The sequence below is a fragment of the Phragmites australis genome, chromosome 21, assembly GCF_958298935.1.
Source record: "Phragmites australis chromosome 21, lpPhrAust1.1, whole genome shotgun sequence".
Lineage (NCBI taxonomy): Eukaryota > Viridiplantae > Streptophyta > Magnoliopsida > Poales > Poaceae > Phragmites > Phragmites australis.
Genome location: NC_084941.1, coordinates 144321 through 164568, shown reverse-complemented (window position 1 = coordinate 164568; position 20248 = coordinate 144321). Strand labels below are relative to the sequence as shown.

Below are 20248 nucleotides of genomic sequence, written 5' to 3'. Positions count from 1 at the left end.
TATTTTTTCACAGAAGGTCTTAGAATTGTCTCTAGTGTTTTTTAGGATTTTTTTTTTTTTTTTTTTTTTTTTTAATTCAAATTCGGTTACCGTTCGGGTTTTGAAACCGAACCGGAGCGGTAAGTTCGGTAACCGCGAATTTTAACTAGTTACTGTCGATAAATTAAACTCTGGTTCCAACATCATAATAATGAATGGTTTGGTGCATAAGTTATGCACAAGACGGAATAAAAAAATTCGTTTATCTAGAAAGGAAAGGGGCGCTCAGTCAGATCTTTCAGAAAACCAAGTAGCCCCGGGCCTGGCCCAGTCCCAGTTGTTGTTATCAACAGCCACTGGATTTGTGAGTTTGAGCTGATCGAGCGAATTGGGTGGCCTAATTTATTTATGAGCTGTATGCTGACCAGAAATGCAGTAGTCTTATACTAGTTCTGAATTCCTTTATTTCAGAGGGACATTAGCTTCAAGGGAACTGCTGCTTGTTGTGCTGTAGCTAGCTACCTCACATGAAAACCAGGAGACTGATTGTCACTTGCTTCTTTTTTTCTTTCTTTCTGGTGAGTTTTTCTTGAGTTGTAAGGGAGGGAAGGTGACGTTGACGTGTCTCTAAGCCCTGCTTCTGCTTGCATTGGTTTGCATCTGCATCTGCTCTGCCGGCTATTTCCCTTGGCTCAACAACCATTCTATTCCATGGGCGGTAGCGGTAGGAGGAGCCGAGAGAGGAGTCGGCCCTCTGCTTCCGGAGCCGCAGGTAACTGATCGATCACAACAGTCCCCCTCTCCCCTGCTTTTTTTCTCCTTCCTGCTATAGAATGTCTGTAGTCGATCCAGTTCTTGGATGGTTTCTTACAGAATGCTTGGGCTGGAGTCTCATTAACAACGAGCCCTGCGCTAGCAGCTGTCGATGATGATACCGTGCCGGGGGTGGTTGGCAGATGAGATGAGATGAGATAATAGATATGGGAGACGTTGTCATGTTGCAGCCGCTGCTGACGCTTCCAAGCTCATCAGTTTCCCTCTGGTTTTCGTCGCACTGCACTGCACGGCTTTGTTTTTCTCTTCTCTTTCCTTCAGCCTGGAGCTCAGAAGCTCAAGGCAATGCACATAAGAAGCGAGACGACGACGACGATGCTTCATTTGTTTTGTTTGACTTGTTGGTTTCTTATAGTAATGATGAATTGAGGTCATCGATCCAACAGGAACAGGTCTGGCAACGCATCCTGATTCCTGCCCGCCTGCATGTGCCTGGGATCGATATTCATTCGCAACTCTTCGACTGGTAGGAGCTGCTTGCTAACAGCATTTCAGTCCCGTCCCTCCCCCGCAGAGCAGCATGTCTCCCCCTGCAGCTGCAGGCTCTAATGGACATCACCAGCACATGGCTCCTTGGCTCGAATCTGGGACGGCGAGGAAGCGCTTCACCTGGAAAGCCCCCGCAATCGTTCTTGGTAAAGAAAGATCCTTTCTTTTCTTTTTTTGGTTCCGATCCATGGCCTTTCTCTCGATTTTTTTTTCTTTTTTTGATGAGGCTGCCTCAATCGTTCTGGGTAGTGTTCGAATTGCTGGAGAGCATCGCGTTTTCCGGAGTGGCGCTGAACCTGGTGGTGTACCTGGGCACAGTGCTGCACGGGAGCACCGCCTTCAACGCCGCCCATGTCGACACCTGGAACGGCACCACCTTCATCGTCCCCGTCATCGGCGCCTTCCTCGCCGACAGCTACTGGGGCAAGTACAGGACCATCCTGGCATCCATCGCATTCTACCTCATCGTGAGTGATTCTTCGATTCATCGTTGGATTCGTTTCTCATTGAAATCTTGTGTTGTGTGGATGAATGACACCGACGGAATCGGAATGCAGGGCCTGGTGCTCCTGACCGTGTCTGCGGCGATCCCATCGCTGAGGCCGGCGATGACGTGCCAGATGGGGATGTCGTGCCCGCCGGCCAGCAAGACCCAGTTCTCCGTCTTCTTCGCGGCGCTCTACCTCACCTCCATCGGCACGGGAGGCGTCAAGTCCGCCTTGCTCCCCTTCGGAGCCGAGCAGTACGACGACGACGACACCGACCGCCCGGAGCGGAAGCAGTCCTTCTTTAGCTGGTTCTTCGCCGCCATCAATCTGGGCATCTTCATCGCCGGCACGCTCGTCTCCTGGCTGGAGCAGAACGTGGCCTGGGCGCTCGGATTCGGCATCGGCACTGCGTGCCTGCTCGTTGCCGCGGTGGCCTTCGTGGCGGGCACGCCCTGGTACAGGGTGCAGGTGCCGGCGGGGAGCCCGCTCAAGGACATCATCAGGGTGCTCGTCGCCGCCTTCAGGAAGCGCAGCCTGAGGCTGCTAGACGAAAACGGCGCTGCTGTGGTGCTGCACGAATTGGAAGCCGCGGACGACAAGTCTGGTGCTGGGCTGCAGCGGCTGACACGCACCAAGGGGTTGCGGTGCCTGGACAAGGCTGCTGCCCCTGCCATGGAGAAGGAGGAGGAGGAGGAGGGCCCGTGGGCGCTATGCACGGTGAGCGAGGTGGAGGGCGTGAAGATCTTGGTCCGGATGCTGCCCATCTGGGCGACCTGCGTGCTGTACGCGGCGTCGCTGGGGCAGATGACCACCACCTTCATCCAGCAGGGGATGGCCATGGACACCAGGCTCGGGGGCAGATTCAAGGTGCCCGTGGCGTCTCTGGTGTCCGTGGAGGTGGTTTTCATGCTGCTGTGGGTGCTGCTGCACGACGCCGCCATCATCCCGGTGGCGAGGCGGCTGACGGGCCGGCCTGGCGGTCTGACGCAGCTGCAGCGCATGGGCGTGGGGCGGTTCCTGGTGGTGGTGGCCCTGGCGACCGCGGCGCTGGTGGAGAGGCGGCGGCTCCGTGCCATCCACCAGGGGAGCGGTGACGGTGAGACGCTGAGCATCGTGTGGCAGGTGCCGCAGTTCGTGCTGGTGGCCGGGTCGGACGTGTTCTGCGGGATCGCGCAGCTGGAGTTCTTCTACGGGGAGGCCCCTGCGGCGATGCGCAGCATCTGCTCGGCCTTGTCGTTCCTGGCGCTGTCGCTGGGGTTCTATGTGAACTCGCTGGTGGTGACGCTGGTGGCGGCCGTGACGGGGAGGCCCGGCTGGCTGGCGCCGGATCTCAACGCGGGGCACCTGGACTACTACTTCTGGCTGTGGACGGTCATCAGCGTGGCGAACCTGCTGCTGTACATGGTGATCGCCGGCCGGTACACGCCCAAGCAGGTCGCCGCCGGCGTCGACTCCGATGAATGATTGAGTGATACAGTAGAGTCGAGTCATACAGATGCTGAATTAGCTAGCTAACTAGGATACAGACATACAGTTGGATCGTTTCGTTTCGTTGTAATAACCGTAACCTCCTGTAAAATCTTTTTTTATTATGTTTGTTTGTTTTTTCACAAAGGGGAACTCTATTCTTAACCCTATTTTAGAGTGAACTATAATTTTACCTTTATTTTTACAACTTTGTGATTTTACTCTGCTTTTTCGAGCTGAAGATTGGGTTTGCCCATATTCCGTTAAGATCACTTAACGGTGTGAAAATAGCTGTAAAAGGACATATATACCTTTGTAGATTTACCCCTACTTTTTTTATAACTTTGTGATTTTATCAATATTTTAACATTAAGCATTTTGACATATGTCAAGACGAGCTGATGAGTTTATCACATCACCCTCCTCTCCTAGATGGGTCCAAATCGACCACTTCTTTCTCAGTGCTCTCTCTCTCCCTCATTTGCTCTCTTGACCTAAGCAACAACAACAACTTTCTTCTATCTCATGCTCGTTGTGCTCTGCCTGGCCCTCGTTCTTCTTTCTTCAGAGCAGCAACCACACCGAAAGCACAGCTCTCAGAGCAGTAGCAGCTCACTCCCTCCATTAGCTCAACCAAACGGCATCATTGCAGCATGCAAGGAGCAGCACAGCTTCACTGCACAATACAACTGCTGCCAAAAACCCAACACTGTCGCGCTGAATGCACCCCAGCTAAGGCTCAAGAAGGGAGGAGGAAGGTCGCCTAAGGTCGTCCCCATCATTTCCTAAGAGAACCCACATCTTCCCCAACCAAATCGAGCTTTTACACGTCATTCTTCCCCAACGCTGGCGTCCTCCGCCACCTCACTGTCGCGTCATTGCTCCACCGCTCCATACTTCGATCTGAGCCCTCGGTGAGCTTCCCCGTGACCCCTTGAAGTTTTTGCACGTGCTCTTTTGTCTTGGCTCGTCGCCGGCGTGTGTTTCCGTGTGAGCCACCCGTCGCTGCCCTCTGTGCTTCGTCATCGGCCATGCTCCGGCCGAACTCACTAGTCGGTACCTACCTAGGGAGCTTCCCCTTGGTGCGTCGTTGCTTCCCATGCCTTCAGCTGCCATTAGCCTCGCTCCCCCGCCCTGTTCTCATGCTCGCGCTGTCGTACGTCGTCTCTGGCCGCTTTTCGATCGCTGCCGCCGCCATGTGTGCCTCGAACGGGTTCCCGCGTCGCGCTCGTGCTTGTGTTGCCCTCAGTATAGCATCTAGGCCCCTAAGTAAGTGGTAAATATTTTGGTCATTAATGACAATCGTATCATTGTGATTAACAAATTTATTTTGAAGAGTATAAAAAAATTTAGTTCACAGTGATGATTGGGTATTCTTGGTCCCTAAGTTGATTATATGGATGATCCAATGATATATGCATCAAGATTAAGGATCTTCTAGTTCTAAGTATCACAAAGGAGATGAATGACACTTAGAGTAGTATATATCTTCTTTGTTAATCTTTTGACTGTACTATAAAGAGGTGCTAAGAGTAGTAGCTTGACCTAGTTGAGTCTAGACTTGATTTGATGCACACTTGTGAAATTCTAGCACTATGTAGCTTAGAGAAGTCCGTGGTAGAGATGTCAAGAAGTTAGAGCTCAAAGAAGTTTGAATTAGACGAGCTTGGAGATGTTTACCTCACCGGATAGTCCGATCATGTGAAAGTTGAACTCACCGGATAAATTTTGTTTCTCAACTCAGAAAGGCATTGAGTACACCACATGGTCCGGTGATAAAGAGGGTCTTCTCACCGGAGCATTTTCTTGGTGACACGTGTCATGAAATTTTCGAAGTGTTTCACTGGGTGGTCCGGTTTTATACCGGTAAGAGCATCAGAGCTTTTTCAACCAAAGTGAAATTTCCCAGGAAAATTCAAGTTGAACTCACCGGATTATCCGGTGATGGAAAGAGGGGACCATCAGATTATTTCTTGCATAGGCAAATTCAAAGTGCAAAAAATGGAGCTATACTCACTGGATAGTCCGGTGTTTACGTTGTGCTCACTAGACAAATACACCGGAGCAATGTTGTAGAGAGGTTCAGAAGAGGCTCCACTCACCGGATGGTCCGATGTATTCATAGAGGGATCACTGGACTAATTCTTGCAGAGAAGTTTGCAACTGGTGTTTTGGCCCTGGTTCTTCTGACAGGATTGTCTGGTGTGACTTCAGTGTTTACTGAATGAGTACACCAGAGGATCAACAGCTAATGATAGCTGACACAGTGTGGCTCGGAGTCTGTACTCACTAGATTGTCTGGTGTGAGTGAGATGGTAATCACTAGATCATTCGATGTTAAAAAAAGTTGGTGGTTAGGCAACAACTATAATTTGGATATCTAGCCTACTAATACCCCTCCACTTGGTTTCATTTGGGGTAGAAATGACCCAAAGAAGCTCATACATTGTGTGTCATCAAGAAGCAAGAGAGAGCACTTAAGTTGATTTTCAAGTCCCTAATTGAAGATTATGAACATTATTAGTGCTTGGAGAGTAGCAAGTGTGTATCTAACTGTAGTCTAGATTTGGTCTTGGTCAAATGAAGCTATTTTCTTATTACTCTTGTTGGTTGGCAACACCTAGCCGGTCTTGGCGATTGATGGTGTTCTCGGTGAGCACTTGGAGTTCTTGTGGGAGCCATGGGAAGAGCTTTGTACTTGGTTTGATGCCCATCAATCCGGAGATAGAGAAGTGACAATCATGAAGGAGCACTTGAGTCTTGGTGACTCAAGAGGGAGCAATATCCTTGGTGGATGCTCCAACGAGAACTAGGGGAGAGTGCCAACTCCTCGATACCTCGGAAGAAAAATCGGTGTTCTCTTATCCATCTCTTCACTATTCCGCAATTTAATTTGAGCATTTACATTCTTGCAATCTTTAAATTCTGTATTTCCTTAGTGTCTTTTTTTCTTGTTTAATTACCTTCTCCTAGCTTGTTCGTGTAGTCGTATTTCCTTTCTTCTAGGTTTAGGTTGCGATTTGTTCTAGTTTTCGGTATAAGTTTTAAATTGCCCAATTCACCCCCCCCCCCTCTTTTGGGGCATTCGATCCTTTCACTCAACCGGGCCGGTTGGGCCATCTCTCGCCCTCCTGCACTGCCCTGGCCCGAGACGCCTAGGCCGCACAGCCCTAGTCCGCGCGCGCCCTAGCCCGTGTCACCCAGGACTGTGCCACCCAGGCCACGCCGCCCCTCGCCTGCGCGCCGCCGCCGCCAAGAGAGAGAGTCACGGATGAGCATAGGAGAGGACTCACTGTAAGGGAGGGCAGTTTGGTCTTTTTCTATTTTTCTTTCATTTTCTTCTTTTTTTAAATTCACTTATTCCATCTTCATCTAACGGAACGTCAAACTAGGGGCAAACAACAATTTCGTTATGAAAAAAGTGAGAGCAAAATCACAAAGTTGTAAAAGTAAAAGTAAAATCATAGTTACACTCTAAAATAGGGGCAATAACACATTTGCCCTTTCATGAATACTCGTGAGAACATGCGCATCATATATTAATATTAATATAAGACAACAAAAGTAGTGGTTCATGGACTCAAATTGTTGTCATCCTTGCATGATGCAATGTAACAACTCCAACCAACTGCAAAAGGGCTGATTAATTTTTTTTTTTTTTGCCCTCACCTTCACCCTCCACATCTTGCTCATGCCCGACGAGGAGAATGTGGCGTGGATGGGTTTGAGAGGTCGGAGGAGTTACGCACCCTCAACATTGGGTTCATGTTAGAAGAGGGGTATGCCTCACCGACGGAGACGATGCGAAGATGACTAACACCAATTCGAAGTGGTTGTAGAAGTCGGTGTTAAAGAATCCAACACGGACACACACTTGAGATATGATTGATCTTGAAAAATAGATGAAGGTCTCTACTTGACGCGTCAACTATCGAAGATTAGTTCCCGGTAATATATCCGTAATTGAACAGAGGTACCTTCGAGATCAGGGATCGAGTAAGAAACAAGACACACGATGCATACAGGATTGGGCCCCCCGGTGTGGAGTAATATCCTACATCATGTGCTGATGATGCTGTATATATATGTTGTCTTGAGTACAAGCAAGGTGGTTAGACCTATTACAATGGAACAGATTGAATATAGATTAATTTAAGGTTGAAGTCATCAAGTATCTCTGATGGTTATGGTTTTGGTGCTTCTTGCGTCAAGTTGTGTATGTGTTGGCCCTCTTCCTAGGCCTGGGTTCCCGCCTTATATAGAGGTGTTGTGTTGCTCTGGATACAACCGTAGTCGATAAAGAGTTATTTATCTTGTCGGCTAAGGCAAGGCAACCAAATTTAACCTAGATACTATTCGTACTCGAGTCGGCTAACCTGATCGAGATATTCCTAGTATAGGTTTTTGAAATCCCCGAGTATACCGTGTCCTGCAGATTCAGGTCCGTAATATCTAGAGTAATTAAGTAGGCGTGTGATGTACCCTATCAGTATACGGTGTACTCTTTATGTGTATATAACATATAGTTAGATATTTGGCATTTGAGAAGTTCGCCCAGTCGGAGGAGTCCTAGGAGTTACACACACCCTCAACATTGGTCCATGCTCGATGAGGGGCATGCCTCGCCGACGAACATGTTCATGGTTTTCTACACGAATAGGTTGGAGTGAAGACCTAGGGGCACCTAGGCATAGGTCGAGGATGTTCGATGGTGATGCCACTGGCGGTTTGATGGATTTCGTGGAGACCATGGTCAGGTTTAGGAAGGCGTAGTTCAGGACGATGAAGGCTAGTGAGAAGGGTCCTGAGGAGGTGGTTTCGGTGCGAGCAGGTACAACTATGTCTTCAGGCAGTTCGACTTTGGTGACTTCGCGGTGCCATATGACGAGATGCTCGTGGGGCTGGAGGATATGGCGGAGGAGATCCTGTCGCCGAGCGGGAGCTCGAGATATGGCGCCCGAAGTTGAGCAAGGGGCAAATCGGGGCGATTGAGGTCTGAGGTCGCGGTGGAGCATCAGTGCTCGGCCATGGTGCGGTTGTGCGGAAGGGAGAGGAACTAAGAGGGTAAAAAGGTCATTTCCCATGACATTCCATGTCGGTAAGGACTAGAAATAAATAAAGGTATGTTTGTTTTAGCTTCAGATTATGAGAATCCAATCCAATTTGTAGAATTGGTGGAAACTCCTTCTCACGAGATTATGTATTATAGTATTTTGTAGTACAACTTAACTTTAGACAGTGAGAATCAAATTTTATATTATGACTGTTTGTTTTGTTTTTTCTTTTAGGGTTAGAATCCATAATCAAAATAAAAAATAATTATATGAATTAAAAATATCATGTGACCATAAAAAATAACTCAAAATGACAAACAAACAAGTTTTTTTAGAGCCCACATGATATTTTAGCGTAGCATCTGGAGCCAGTGCTACTAAAATTAATTAATCCACTGCGGAAGGAGGCAAGGAACCAACATTGCAAACGGAACGGACGGTCCAGATTGCTGGACACATCCAGACCTCGCCCAGCCCCAGTCGTCTCGCCTCGGCCACATCACAGCCCTCGTCGCCGCCCTTCATCACCTCCCTCCGCGGCCTCCCAGATCCAGGAGGGGCAGGAGGCAAGGTCACCTCAATCTCAGGAGATGGGTCAGGCCTTCCGCAAGCTCTTCGATGCCTTCTTCGGCAACAAGGAGATGCGGGTACGCTATCTCCTCTTTCCCTTTTCCGATAGGATACCGCAATGGATCAACCGATCCAGTCACAAGGTAGCATTGATTTTACTACTGAATTGGTAGTGAATGATGCAACAATCTGCGCATGCAGTCGGGCTACCAATCACTAACATCCAAGGAGACGCTGTGCTGTGCTGTGCCGATCTATTCTTGCCTGTATCTGACTGCCATAGATTTTATTCTTGTCCTGAATTAGTTGTGGATGATTTGTACCGCCAACAATCTGTGTCAGCGTACCAATCACTGCCATCCAGAGAGAGGGAAATGATGAGTTTTCACTAATTAACTGGACTACGTGTTTTCATCATGTGTACATCAACACAAGTGCAGGGCTTGCTTCATGTCTTGCCTTCTACCACTGACTATGCAGTGCTTACATGTTTAATGAATCTCCTCTCATGTATTCTCCGAGACAGACAGATTTCAGTGAAATTATTTAACTCAATCAATATGCTTCTCATAGAACGGCCTCTCCGTTGTTGACAGGTGGTGATGCTTGGGTTGGATGCAGCCGGTAAAACAACCATACTCTATAAGCTGCACATTGGCGAAGTTCTCTCCACCGTCCCCACCATAGGTACAATTTTACCACCTGTTTGCTTGTGCATTTTGTTTCTTCTGGTTTCAACCATTATTTCGTCCAACTCAGCATGGTTCTCTCCCTTTATCTAACGTGTGAATAGATTCGTCCATTCTTTTTTTTTTTTGTGACGCCATGCTCTCTCATTTGCAGGTTTCAATGTTGAGAAGGTTCAGTATAAGAATGTAGTCTTCACTGTGTGGGACGTTGGTGGCCAGGAGAAACTGAGGCCCTTGTGGAGGCACTACTTCAACAACACCGATGCTCTGGTCATTTTTTCTCATTCTGTTCCTGAAGTCTAGCAGCATAAAAAAAATTATTTGAAGTACCAAATCAACATCGAAATACTTGCGAGTAATTGTTTCTTCCAGTTAATTGTGTCCTCTCCTTTCTGCTTTAGCATTTACAGCCCATGGTGCTACTTCTGTACTACTACTAAGCATGGTCAACTAACTTCTTGATGGCTACTTAACTTGAGCATGTTTTACTTAGCATCTCTTATTGCTCTTGATTACTTATTTAGCGCAAATAGAAATTAGGAAGAGTAAAATTGTTGTAGGATATATGTTCGGTGTTTTGTGGATCAAGTGCACATCTGCTGATAAAATCTTCATTTATTATGCTATAGCTCGGCTTTGGTTTATTTACTTTGCATTGAATTGTGGTAACACCACTTTCTCGAAATGTAAGACTTTCCCCATTCTTTGCTTAACTTGCAGATTTACGTGGTTGATTCACTGGATAGAGATAGAATCGGAAGAGCCAGAGCAGAGTTTCAGGTTTATATCTTTTATTATTGGGCCCTCCTTTGTGCAATGAGATTCTTTGTGGTGTCTGGCCTAACTTGTTGAAATCTAATATCTCTTTCAGGCTATAATCAATGACCCTTTTATGCTTAACAGTGTAATATTGGTGTTTGCTAACAAGCAAGACATGGTATGTTCAGTTGTGTTATCTCTGGAACATTTATTTTGTATTGTGATTTTTTAGCAGAAATGTGCGGTCTGTCAACTGCTAGGTTGTCCAGTTCTGGTTTATGATTTAGTGTGTTTGAGCATGGTTTTTCTTCTGTATATATGAAGAGTTTCTCCTCATGTCACTTGCAAAATCTCATTTCTTGCCCAATTCTGCCAGCCATGTCCATGTCTGTACTGGAAATAGCTGCTCCATTTTTAGTTGTTGCAAGCAGTTTTGTTTCATTTTGAACGGAAGATGTGTATTGGTGTTTGCTAAGCCATGTTTTCTCCAGAACGTTTATTTGTATTTGTTTTGCGACTTACACACACACATATAGTTAATGAGCATGTTTCGTTCATATATAGACACTTGCAAAATCTCGTTTCTTGCTGAAGTCTGCGGCCATGTCCATGTCTGAACTGGAAATATCTGCTCTATTTTTAATTTTTGCAAGCAGTGTTGTTTCATTTTGAACAGCAGATGTCAATATGTTGGGTTTGTTTGACATAAACATAAAGTTTGGAGATGAATATACGTCCTTTATGGTATGATAATATTAGATGTTGTTTGCACTGCACTTAGGAAAGCAATGATGTATTTAGACTTTGTGTTAGATAAATGGTCTATCTCTCTTTACCGAACTGTTACTGACCCTTCTAATGCGGCTGTTAATGCAGAGGGGAGCAATGACTCCGATGGAAGTATGTGAGGGTCTCGGCCTGTATGACCTGACTAACCGCATCTGGCACATCCAGGGCACGTGTGCTCTGAAGGGTGATGGCCTGTATGAAGGATTGGACTGGTTAGCGACTACTCTGGACGAAATGCGAGCTTCTGGGCGGATAACTTCATCATCATCATCATCCTGAACAGTAACAGATCATTTGATCCTCGTGATACACCGCTGATTGAAGGATCATCTTGTGCTTGGATCTCTCCCCGCACTTCCTATTTTTGATTTTTGTGTTTCCCCAATTATTGTTAGCTATACCTGTTGTGAAATGGGTGATGCTCCTAGCCTCCTATCATGGCAAAGCTTGCTTGGCTCGCGAAGTTGGCGGTGGCCAATTTGGTGCTATTGCGAAGAAGAGAAGCTGAGCCTGCTTATTATACTCGTCTCCTAGTTGAAGGCACCTATCATGATCCATTGTGTGCGAGAGTGATTGTAAATACATCCAATCCACTGATGACATGACACTCTAGTGGTTTGAATCTGAAGAAATGGAATCTCCATATTGTTATTGTGGGCTCGTTTTGCTTACTGATCTGGATGATACTATACAGTCGGCTGAATTACCAGCCAACTATAACTATTTGCGTGCTTGCGGATTAGCAGTAACATCATAATATAGAGTCGCGTCTAGCAGTTTTTGACTAGTGTGTGTATGGTGAATGCCTTGTGTACTACAAAGTGTAGAGTCTGAATTCTGCTCGATAAACAGGGGTGAGCAAGCAGCACGGCAGTAGGGCAGAGAGAGGACATATTTGCATTGCTTCAAACCCTTAGTTTCCAAATTCCACGCCTTCTTGGATAGGATTATGCCAGCAACGTTTAGTTTGCAACTTTTACCTCTTCTTGCCCAAACTCTTGTTTGCTGTGAAATACTCTGCTTCCTGATGCAATTGCTCAGATAGTATCAGTGTTTAGAAAGCAACCACAAAATTGAAAATCCTGGCTCCGATTTCCATCCAACCACCACAAGAAAGCGAGCGCCTTTTTCTGAAAGCACCACTGCTGGTTGCCATCTCAACCAACATCTGTCTGCAGAACCAACTTAACAAGACTCCCTACTGCTGTAACTAACTAGTCCAATGCAGAGCTAATGTCATAAGTTTCTGAATGTATGCATCAGATGTAGAAGACGGTATTAGCATCAACCAAGTAGAGCATTTCAGCTAGTCTATCACATTCATTGGTACTTTCCATCAGGAGAGAGAGAGAGAGAGAGAGAGAGAGAGAGAGAGAGAGAGAGAGAGAGAGAGAGAGAGAAGGATTGACAAGTTTGTTTGTTTGTTTATCTCAACACTGCTATCATCTCGCCTGGCCGAATATCACCTATCAGTTGTAATCTGGCCTCTGTCTCCTGCTATCCTGCACCCCTCTTCCACCGGCTGGATTTGAATTCCGGCTGCTTCTGCCTCTTCTCTCAGCCCAGCCACCATTAGGCCGAGAAGAAGCGCCTGCACTAACATTAGAACTGGCACTATTGCCACGGTAAAAAGCACCGCTGCCCCCCATCAGCATTCCATCGGTGCTTGAGTGATCTGCTGATGATCTTGCCCTTGTGCGATGACGGCGGCCATGCCGTCCCCGGTTATGAGTGTTTGCACCAGTGTAGCCAAACTCTTGGTGATGATAGACACCAGTGGCAGTGCCAACGATGTTGTCCGTAAGGTTGCTCAAATCAGCATGTGCCTGTGAGGAGCTGGGGTTACCAGCCTCAGCCCCAGTAGACGCAAACACCGGAAAACCCAGCAAATGGTAGTCGTGGACCTCATCAGAGTCGGTGGGGTCGTATTCATAGGAGTAGTCATCATATTGGTCTTCCATCTCCATGTCATCAAAGTTGGGAGGCATGAACCTCATGACAGCATCTCTGAGTGAGGTAGCTTCAAAGCCAAAATTCATCATGCCTTGCAAATCAAAGGGGTCGCCTTCTTGATCATCCATATACACCATGGGGTGAGGGAAAGTACGCAGCTGGTGCTGTTGCTGCTGCCTGGAGCTCTCGACTCTGGCCCCAGTGGGCCGTGGCGGGGCGTTGTCCATGGAGGCTGCAGAGCCACCACGTCCATAGATGGGTATGATGGCATCGTCGACGACCTGGCCCTTGCAGACAGGGCACTCACGGTGGTGCGAGTGGACATGGAGCCACTGATAGAGGCACTCCCAGCAGAAGAGATGGCCGCACTTGGTGACGACAGGTTCAGCGGCCATGTCGAAGCAGACGTTGCACTCGAAGTTGGCGGCGTTGCGGCTAGCCTTGTCGTCGGGCTCCTTGGTACTGGCAGGAGCCGCGATTCCGGAGGCGGTTGAGGTTGGATGAGTTATTTGTGCGTGGCGGGTGGAAGTGGAGGAGGCTGCCTGTTCAGATAGGACGGGTCCGGAGGAGGGCGGTGAGTGGCGATGAGCGGCATCGACAGGGCGGTAGCGATAGTGAGGCTGCGGGGGTGGCCTCCCCCTTGACCTCTCTCCTCTCCACCTGCCGCCGCCGCCGTGGATGACGTCACTGGTATATCGGCGGTTTGTGAAGCCTCCTCCTCCAGCTCCTCGGCCGCCACCGCTGCCGGTGCCGGTGGAATTGATCCAGCCGGCCATGGAATTGAATCAAATCGAATGGATCGGGTGGGTGAAGAATTGCGATCGAGGAAAGTCACTGCCTGCCTGTGCCTGGGGAGGAGAAACCAAGAGGATGCAAACGATTTGTTAGATGACCTAAAAATCTAATACACATCCATCCATGCATCTGTTCTGCTGTGTTCTACGGGGGATTAGGGTTTGGAAATTGGAATGCTAGACTAGTAGATTGGAATCGAGGAGGAAGAGGAACGAACCGGAGGGCAGTCGACGATGGTCGGAGTCGGTGATCGATGAAGAGGAGGAATCGGAGGCTTCAAATTTCTTAAAAAAAGAGGAGGAATCGGAGGAGAGATAAGAGGAGCTCGGAGAGAGAGGGGGACTCCGCCTCCGTCTCCGTTCGCCAATCGCCACACGGAGGGAGGGACGACCGAGCAGGCGTCAAGAACTTCCCTTGGGCGGTGTTGGGCCGTTTTATTTCAGTTCAAGGACCGGCCCGGCCCAGCCCAGCCCAGCCCATCGAGATCGAGATCGAGATCCAGACCCAAGTCCAGATTTGTCGTGAGACCAAGTACACGTGACCTTGTATATATTACATCAGACAAGTATACCTGCAATTTTGTTACAACCGATGATTTTTACAAAACACTAATCGGCAATTCTCGTATACTTTTACGCGGTTAGTTGGTTTACAAGGTTGTGAATGATACAGCGTAGTTATGTTACTAGCTGTGGTAGGAACAACTAGCTTGGTTTGGTGTGTGCTCACCATTTTCTGGAAACCAACGCTGCTTTTGCTTATTACCATATTGAAACGTCCTTTACTTTGTAGTAGCTTATGGTGGTCAAACCTTCATATTAAATATAAAAAACTCGATCACAAAGAGAAGATGCATATTAGATATGTAAACAGTAGCATATGTGTGGATGGCATAACTTATACAGTTGGATATTGTTGCCTTGGTGTCTTTTATCAAAATTTCTTTCTCAGTTGTTAGATGCATTTATCATTGAAACTTGACTTCAGCATTTGGGCTCAGATTTGCCTTCTTATAGCTCATGGTGGAAATTGTTGGAGAACAGAAAGGCTACGCTAGCATAAATTAAAATTCTTTATCGCGTTCAACCAGAAAACTATGCGAACAGATGATCATGAATCGTCACCACTAGACGCGCAGAGCAGTGGAAAAAGAGTTGGAGCAACCCAGTCCAACGTTATACGCCTCGGTGTAGATGAAGTAGTCGATCTCATCATGAACCAAATGTCTCCTCCACGCGTCCTTGTCACAGATCAACAACGCAACAATAGCAGATTTCAATTTGAATGTTTCTCAAATTTGAATCTACTCTTAGTTTCCCTTTAGCTCAAATCGAATTAAATTCAAATTCTTTGAATTCAAATCCTCTCTCAAATCACAAGGTCCAATTCCTTATCACAAGTCAAATACACTTATTTGAATTGATGTTAAGTCCAAAGTCAAATCCAAATTCAAAAACTCCAATTCAATTCAAACCCAAACCTTTTTTCCTTTTTCTTTTCTTCCCTAGACTCAATCCCCCTCAGCTCCCTTTTGAGCGACCCAGCCAATCGACCAGTCGACCCGGCTCCGTTTCCCCCCTCCGCTTCCCCGCTCGGCCCACCAGCACGCTCCATCGACCCAGCCCTCCCCGCTCGCGCTCGCCCGCGCCAACGCTCGAGCTCAGCCGTCCACATGTCAGCCATCGAGCGTGCACCCTCTTTGCTGGAGCAGAGTTCTATGAATGCTGCGCAGGAAGCGTCAAGAGCCCGAAGGATCCTAATTACGACCAATGCTTAGAGGAGAGCTTCAGAGAAGGCAAGTCCTATCTCCTTGATCGTATTGAACATATGCTTTCAAATAATCTACAAGATCAACTTAAATTGGACTTATTATTGCATATGCTATGTATTGTGTTTTCTTTCAAACTGCTTGTAGTTGTTAATCCTATCAACACTTGCCATGCTTTGAATGTCAGCATCCAGAATACATATCAACCTAGGATTCCTATCGTTATCTATATTAACGTTGGATAACGCCTTGATATCTAGCATACTTAGAATTGAATATGTCTCCTCGGAGATGTCGCCTTGAAATGCATCTCTTCGGAGATATCGATTCATTGTTTATCAAATTAACCCATATACCATGAATCCTTGATGGTTGTAAAATCCTTGATGTCGTGTGGGATATGGCGGGAGATGTGTAAAAATAGGTGAAAACTGTTTTGACAGGGGCAGGAAGAGTAGTACTCCGATCGAGGATGCTCTTAGGGCTTGAGTTACCTCTATGGTATCATTGCTAGAAGATGTCTGCCCTGGCCACTTAAGGACCGAATCATTTCGCCACCATCCTTAAGCCACCCCAGTGCAACCATACGTCATGTATAGGTAGGACTTGACTTTTTTTTTCACCGAACTGGGTTGAGCATGATACTAGGAGGCTGAGAGCAGCGAGCAGTCAAGTGACTATTTGGCCCTCTGTTTGAATGTGCAGGGACTGGCGAGTGCTTAAAAATGGACCCTGGCATTTAGTACAAGACCTCTAGTACTTGGCGAGTCTCATAGAAAAGCCTGACTGGAAAAGTGTTTGAAGAGTCTCGGTATGATTCGCTCCTCCGCTTGCAACGATTGGAGGCTGAGCATATCGTGTGGGTACAGTGTACAACATGTGCAGAGTGTAAACCTATTTGAATAGCTGTGTCCATGGTCATGGACATGTGAAGGTAGAACCTTTTTATTAGACTCGGAGTGCGTGCGTCTTGATGAGTGAGTGTGTGGACTAGATGTCTGTGTGATGAGGCTGCTGGCTCAGTCCGCCAGGAGCTATGTGGTACTAGAGGTACACCAGGTGTGATGATAGGGACTACGGAGTGAGGTGTAGCCCCTCCTAGGACCCAAAAACCCCAGAAATACTTGTTACTTAGTTTTATTGCTCAAACTGTTTTAAAGGTTAATGTTAGAGAGTACAATTGAATACCTGCATAAAACTGCTTTATACTTAAAACTAAACCGTAAAACCTTAATCTTGAATTACCCTTTATGCATCTATCAACACTTTGAAATAGTATATGACTTGTTAAATACCTTCCGTACTCACTCTTGCTATCATTCAGATGAGGAAGCAAACGCTACTAACACCAGAGGCGAAGGCGAGGATGAAGAGTAGACGTAGACGTCACGTTCGCACCCTAGCTGCTTGTGGCTTTGGGTTGTTGTTTTCCGTTGTGCTTTTGTTGGTCGTTAGGTCAAGTCTGTAATGTACTGTATAGTTTGTAAACCTTTTGCGCTTTGAACCTTAATACTTATGTTCGAAGTTTGACTGTGATACTACAACCGTTATACTATGCGTATTAGCTACTTGATCCAAGAACTGATACATGAGGCATAAGAGATCTCAGGAATTGGGGTCTTACAAACCTCGTGTTCCCTGACCCCAGGACGCCATCCCGAATCGAGGATCGAGGATGTATGGGATTGACGTCCCCATGCAGATGAGGCTTACCTGTTGCAATGGTAGCGGTGACAGAGGCGGTAAGGGTTGACGGTGGTGGTGGCGGAGGGGGCTTCAACTCCCGCCGTGGTGATGGTGACGGTGGCAGATATGGCGGTGGCGGGGGTGGATCTGGCAAAAGCGGCAAGGGGCTATGGTGATGGAGGGGGCTTCAGATCGTGCGGCGACAATGGTGGCGATGGTGGTGGGAGGAGATCTAGTGGTGGAGGCGGCCACCGCCGCGCCGCTCGTGACTCGACTGAAAGAGCACAGGGATGCGAGCGCGAGGGAGAGAGAGGGAGGCTGAGAGAGGGTCATGAGAGAGAGGGGGTGTTAAGGAGAGAGTTGGGCTTGGCCCAGCTTGATCAGCCCAGGGTGAGAGGTGGAGAGAGGGAACCCAATCAATCAGCCCAGTATCCAATCAACAAAGACCATTAGCAGCCTAATAATTATAGTAATATTTTTCTTCTTCTTTTTTTCTTAGATTTGGTTCGTAGGGAACTATTGTGACCCTCGACTCGATGCTTTCGTATCGGGGTCATCGATCCAGAATCACTGGGATCACATATTATATCGTGAATTGTCGTCCCAAAGATATATACCCCTTTCGTACCCTATTTTCTTATGTGTTGACCCACGTCCCTCGACCCTGTTCCTCAATCCAGTTGACCTGAATTTCTGGTCACTATGAATCCAACAATGTCTCAGGGTGGGTCAATCTCAACACATGTTTCACGTATCATAGATATAGAGATATCAAATCAATCATATGGACACATGTTATGAAGTCAAATTCCATGTTAAATGAATCCAAACATGAGGGAAAAATGGCACACTTCTATATGAGAAGCAAAGTTAGCCGGATTACTTTGATACTATAGATATTGTGTAGAAACAAAATTTGCTCAAACAATGGACTATAGCAAGGTGATTTTTCACCCCAAAACCATGAAATGAAATTTGACAAATACAATGTTATTAAAACCATGAGCAACAAAGAATACTTGTGTCTGGGAGACATTCGGGTAGTTACCCCCTCAAGTGGTCAGAAACCATGAGCTATAGCAAGAGAACTGTAAAGTAAAAAAAATTGAGGATAGATGCTTCTAACAATGAGGTAAAATCTCATACTTTGATCCAGTAACAAAAATTGAAATTGTTGTTAGTGATATGCCCTAGTGGCATTCATAGTGATGATTGTATTTGTCATTTTTTTTGAAAGGGGGCCATAAATTAAAACAAAAGCCGTCGAAATTGCTCTAAGATGCGAGTATGCTCTGGTTCTAATGGTAATGTTGAACTTTATTTATGAATTTTCAGTTTATAGTTTTGTTGCCAAAATTTGCCTTGTTGTAGTTCACTATTTGAGTGATTTTTTTTTTGTTTTTGCAAAACTTTTGTACCATCAAAGTAACCCGATTATTGTGTTCCCGGATCAAAGTATGAGCTTTTTCCTCATTGTTAGAAGCATTTATTCTTGAATTTTTACTGTATCATTTGGGCTCAGATTTTGCCTTGCTATAGCTCACGGTATCTAGCCAATTTTAGTTTTCTTAAAGGAAGACATAACTTGAGGGAAAGCTACCCGAATGTCTCCGTGGCTTCATTGTGAAAATTTGCCTTCCTATATTTCATTGTTTGGATACCTTGTTTTTTTTTTGGGTGAAAAGGCACAAGTATTCGTAGTTTCCTAAGGGTTTATACTTTTTTTTTTGTGAAATTCCTCTCCATGGTTTCGTTGTGAAAATTTGCCTTGCTATAATTCATTGTTTGAGCGCAATTTCATTTTTGACTAAAATTCTGTCATATCAAAGTAACATGGCTAACTATGTTCTCATATAAAGTGTGGCATTTTTCTTCAATACTAGATGCATTTATCATCTAAATTTGACTTTATCGTTCAGGCCTCTTTGTCTTGTTATAGCCCACAACTTTCAGGCAATTTTTACTTTTTTGTTAATGGAACCATAATTATTAGGTAGAACCGCCGATATTATTATGAGATGCAAGTATGCTCTATTGCTAATGTTTATATTCAACTCTATTTATGAATTTTCACCTTATAGTTTTGTTGTTAAAATTTGTCATGCTATAGCTCACGGTTTTAGCGAAAAAAATATGTTTCCACAAAACTTTTGTACCATCAAAGTAACCCAAATAATTATGTTCACGGATCAAAGTATGAAATTGTTCCATGCTTTTAGAAGTATTTATCTTCAAATTTTTACTTTAACATTCGGACTCAGATTTTGCCTGCAAGTTCATTTATGATTTTTCACTTTATAGTTTTCTTGCCAAATTTTGCCTCGCTATACCTTATTGTTAGAAGCATTTACCCACAATTTTTTTACTTTACCGTGCATGCTCATATTTTTGCCTTGCTATAGCTCACGGTTTCCCGCTAATTTTAATTTTTGTAAAGGAAGACATAAAAAGAGGGAAAAGTGCCCAAATTTCCCCAGGCACAAGTATTCCTTATTGGTCATGGTTTTATAGCATTTTATTTGTCAAATTTCACTTCATGGCTTCAGAGCTAAAATTTGTTTTGCTATTGTTCACTGTTTGAGTGCAAATTTATTTTCAACAAAATTATGTTGTATAAAATAAACCGGCTGAGTATGTTTCTCAAATATATATGATACAAGCGTTACAATTTCTCCTCATTGTTTGATACATTTATCATTGAAATTTGAATTTATTGTTCGGTCTCATATTTGCCTTGTTAGTGCTCAAAGTTTCTAGGCAATTTCAGTTTTTTGAAAGACAACCATGATTTTAAGGAAAAGCCGCCTAAATTACTCTGAGTTGCAGAGAATATCTTCCAAATCCAGAACATGTTAAATATCTATTCTCTCCCTTTTTATGGATTTCATGCAGGTCAATTCTCTTGTGTGTGCCTCTCTAGAAAAGACC

At 45.7% G+C, this 20248-nt stretch overlaps 3 protein-coding genes across 8 annotated transcripts; 2 read left to right on the top strand and 1 right to left on the bottom strand.

The window, feature by feature from the left end:
• The first annotated feature begins 413 nt into the window (after positions 1-413).
• LOC133904140 (protein NRT1/ PTR FAMILY 8.3-like) lies at positions 414-3427 on the top strand. 6 transcript variants are annotated; one of them, XM_062345645.1, is made up of 5 exons: positions 414-751; positions 853-1021; positions 1200-1448; positions 1552-1769; positions 1860-3427. In XM_062345645.1, exons 3-5 carry the CDS (start codon positions 1334-1336, stop codon positions 3252-3254), a joined length of 1728 nt encoding a protein of 575 aa, XP_062201629.1. In that variant the 5' UTR covers positions 414-751; positions 853-1021; positions 1200-1333; the 3' UTR covers positions 3255-3427. The 6 variants fall into 6 exon arrangements, with proteins under 6 accessions (XP_062201629.1, XP_062201631.1, XP_062201630.1 ...); XM_062345647.1 differs by lacking the exon at positions 853-1021 and having other exon boundaries at positions 1328-1448; XM_062345646.1 differs by having other exon boundaries at positions 899-1448.
• Positions 3428-8747: 5320 nt separating this feature from the next.
• Positions 8748-11778, top strand: LOC133903082 (ADP-ribosylation factor-like). The gene is made up of 6 exons (XM_062344434.1): positions 8748-8958; positions 9478-9568; positions 9725-9840; positions 10291-10350; positions 10442-10507; positions 11206-11778. The coding sequence occupies exons 1-6, from the start codon at positions 8902-8904 to the stop codon at positions 11395-11397; spliced, it is 582 nt and encodes a 193-aa protein (XP_062200418.1). The 5' UTR covers positions 8748-8901; the 3' UTR covers positions 11398-11778.
• A 393-nt stretch (positions 11779-12171) lies between these two features.
• LOC133903081 (uncharacterized) lies at positions 12172-14287 on the bottom strand. The gene is made up of 2 exons (XM_062344433.1): positions 14084-14287; positions 12172-13919 (listed from the first exon to the last, which is right to left on the bottom strand). Exon 2 carries the CDS (start codon positions 13845-13847, stop codon positions 12588-12590), a length of 1260 nt encoding a protein of 419 aa, XP_062200417.1. The 5' UTR covers positions 13848-13919; positions 14084-14287; the 3' UTR covers positions 12172-12587.
• Between the last annotated feature and the right edge of the window lie 5961 nt (positions 14288-20248).

Excerpts from the sequence above, each read along its gene's own strand:
- LOC133904140 (XM_062345647.1), top strand. The coding sequence starts at position 1,334 with ATGTCTCCCCCTGCAGCTGCAGGCTCTAATGGACATCACCAGCACATG. Across the intron at positions 1,449-1,551 it reads AGCCCCCGCAATCGTTCTTG|TGTTCGAATTGCTGGAGAGC; the intron begins GTAAAGAAAGAT and ends CGTTCTGGGTAG. Across the intron at positions 1,770-1,859 it reads CCATCGCATTCTACCTCATC|GGCCTGGTGCTCCTGACCGT; the intron begins GTGAGTGATTCT and ends ATCGGAATGCAG.
- LOC133903082 (XM_062344434.1), top strand. The coding sequence starts at position 8,902 with ATGGGTCAGGCCTTCCGCAAGCTCTTCGATGCCTTCTTCGGCAACAAG. Across the intron at positions 8,959-9,477 it reads TCGGCAACAAGGAGATGCGG|GTGGTGATGCTTGGGTTGGA; the intron begins GTACGCTATCTC and ends CGTTGTTGACAG. Across the intron at positions 9,841-10,290 it reads TCAACAACACCGATGCTCTG|ATTTACGTGGTTGATTCACT; the intron begins GTCATTTTTTCT and ends CTTAACTTGCAG.
- LOC133903081 (XM_062344433.1), bottom strand. The coding sequence starts at position 13,847 with ATGGCCGGCTGGATCAATTCCACCGGCACCGGCAGCGGTGGCGGCCGA.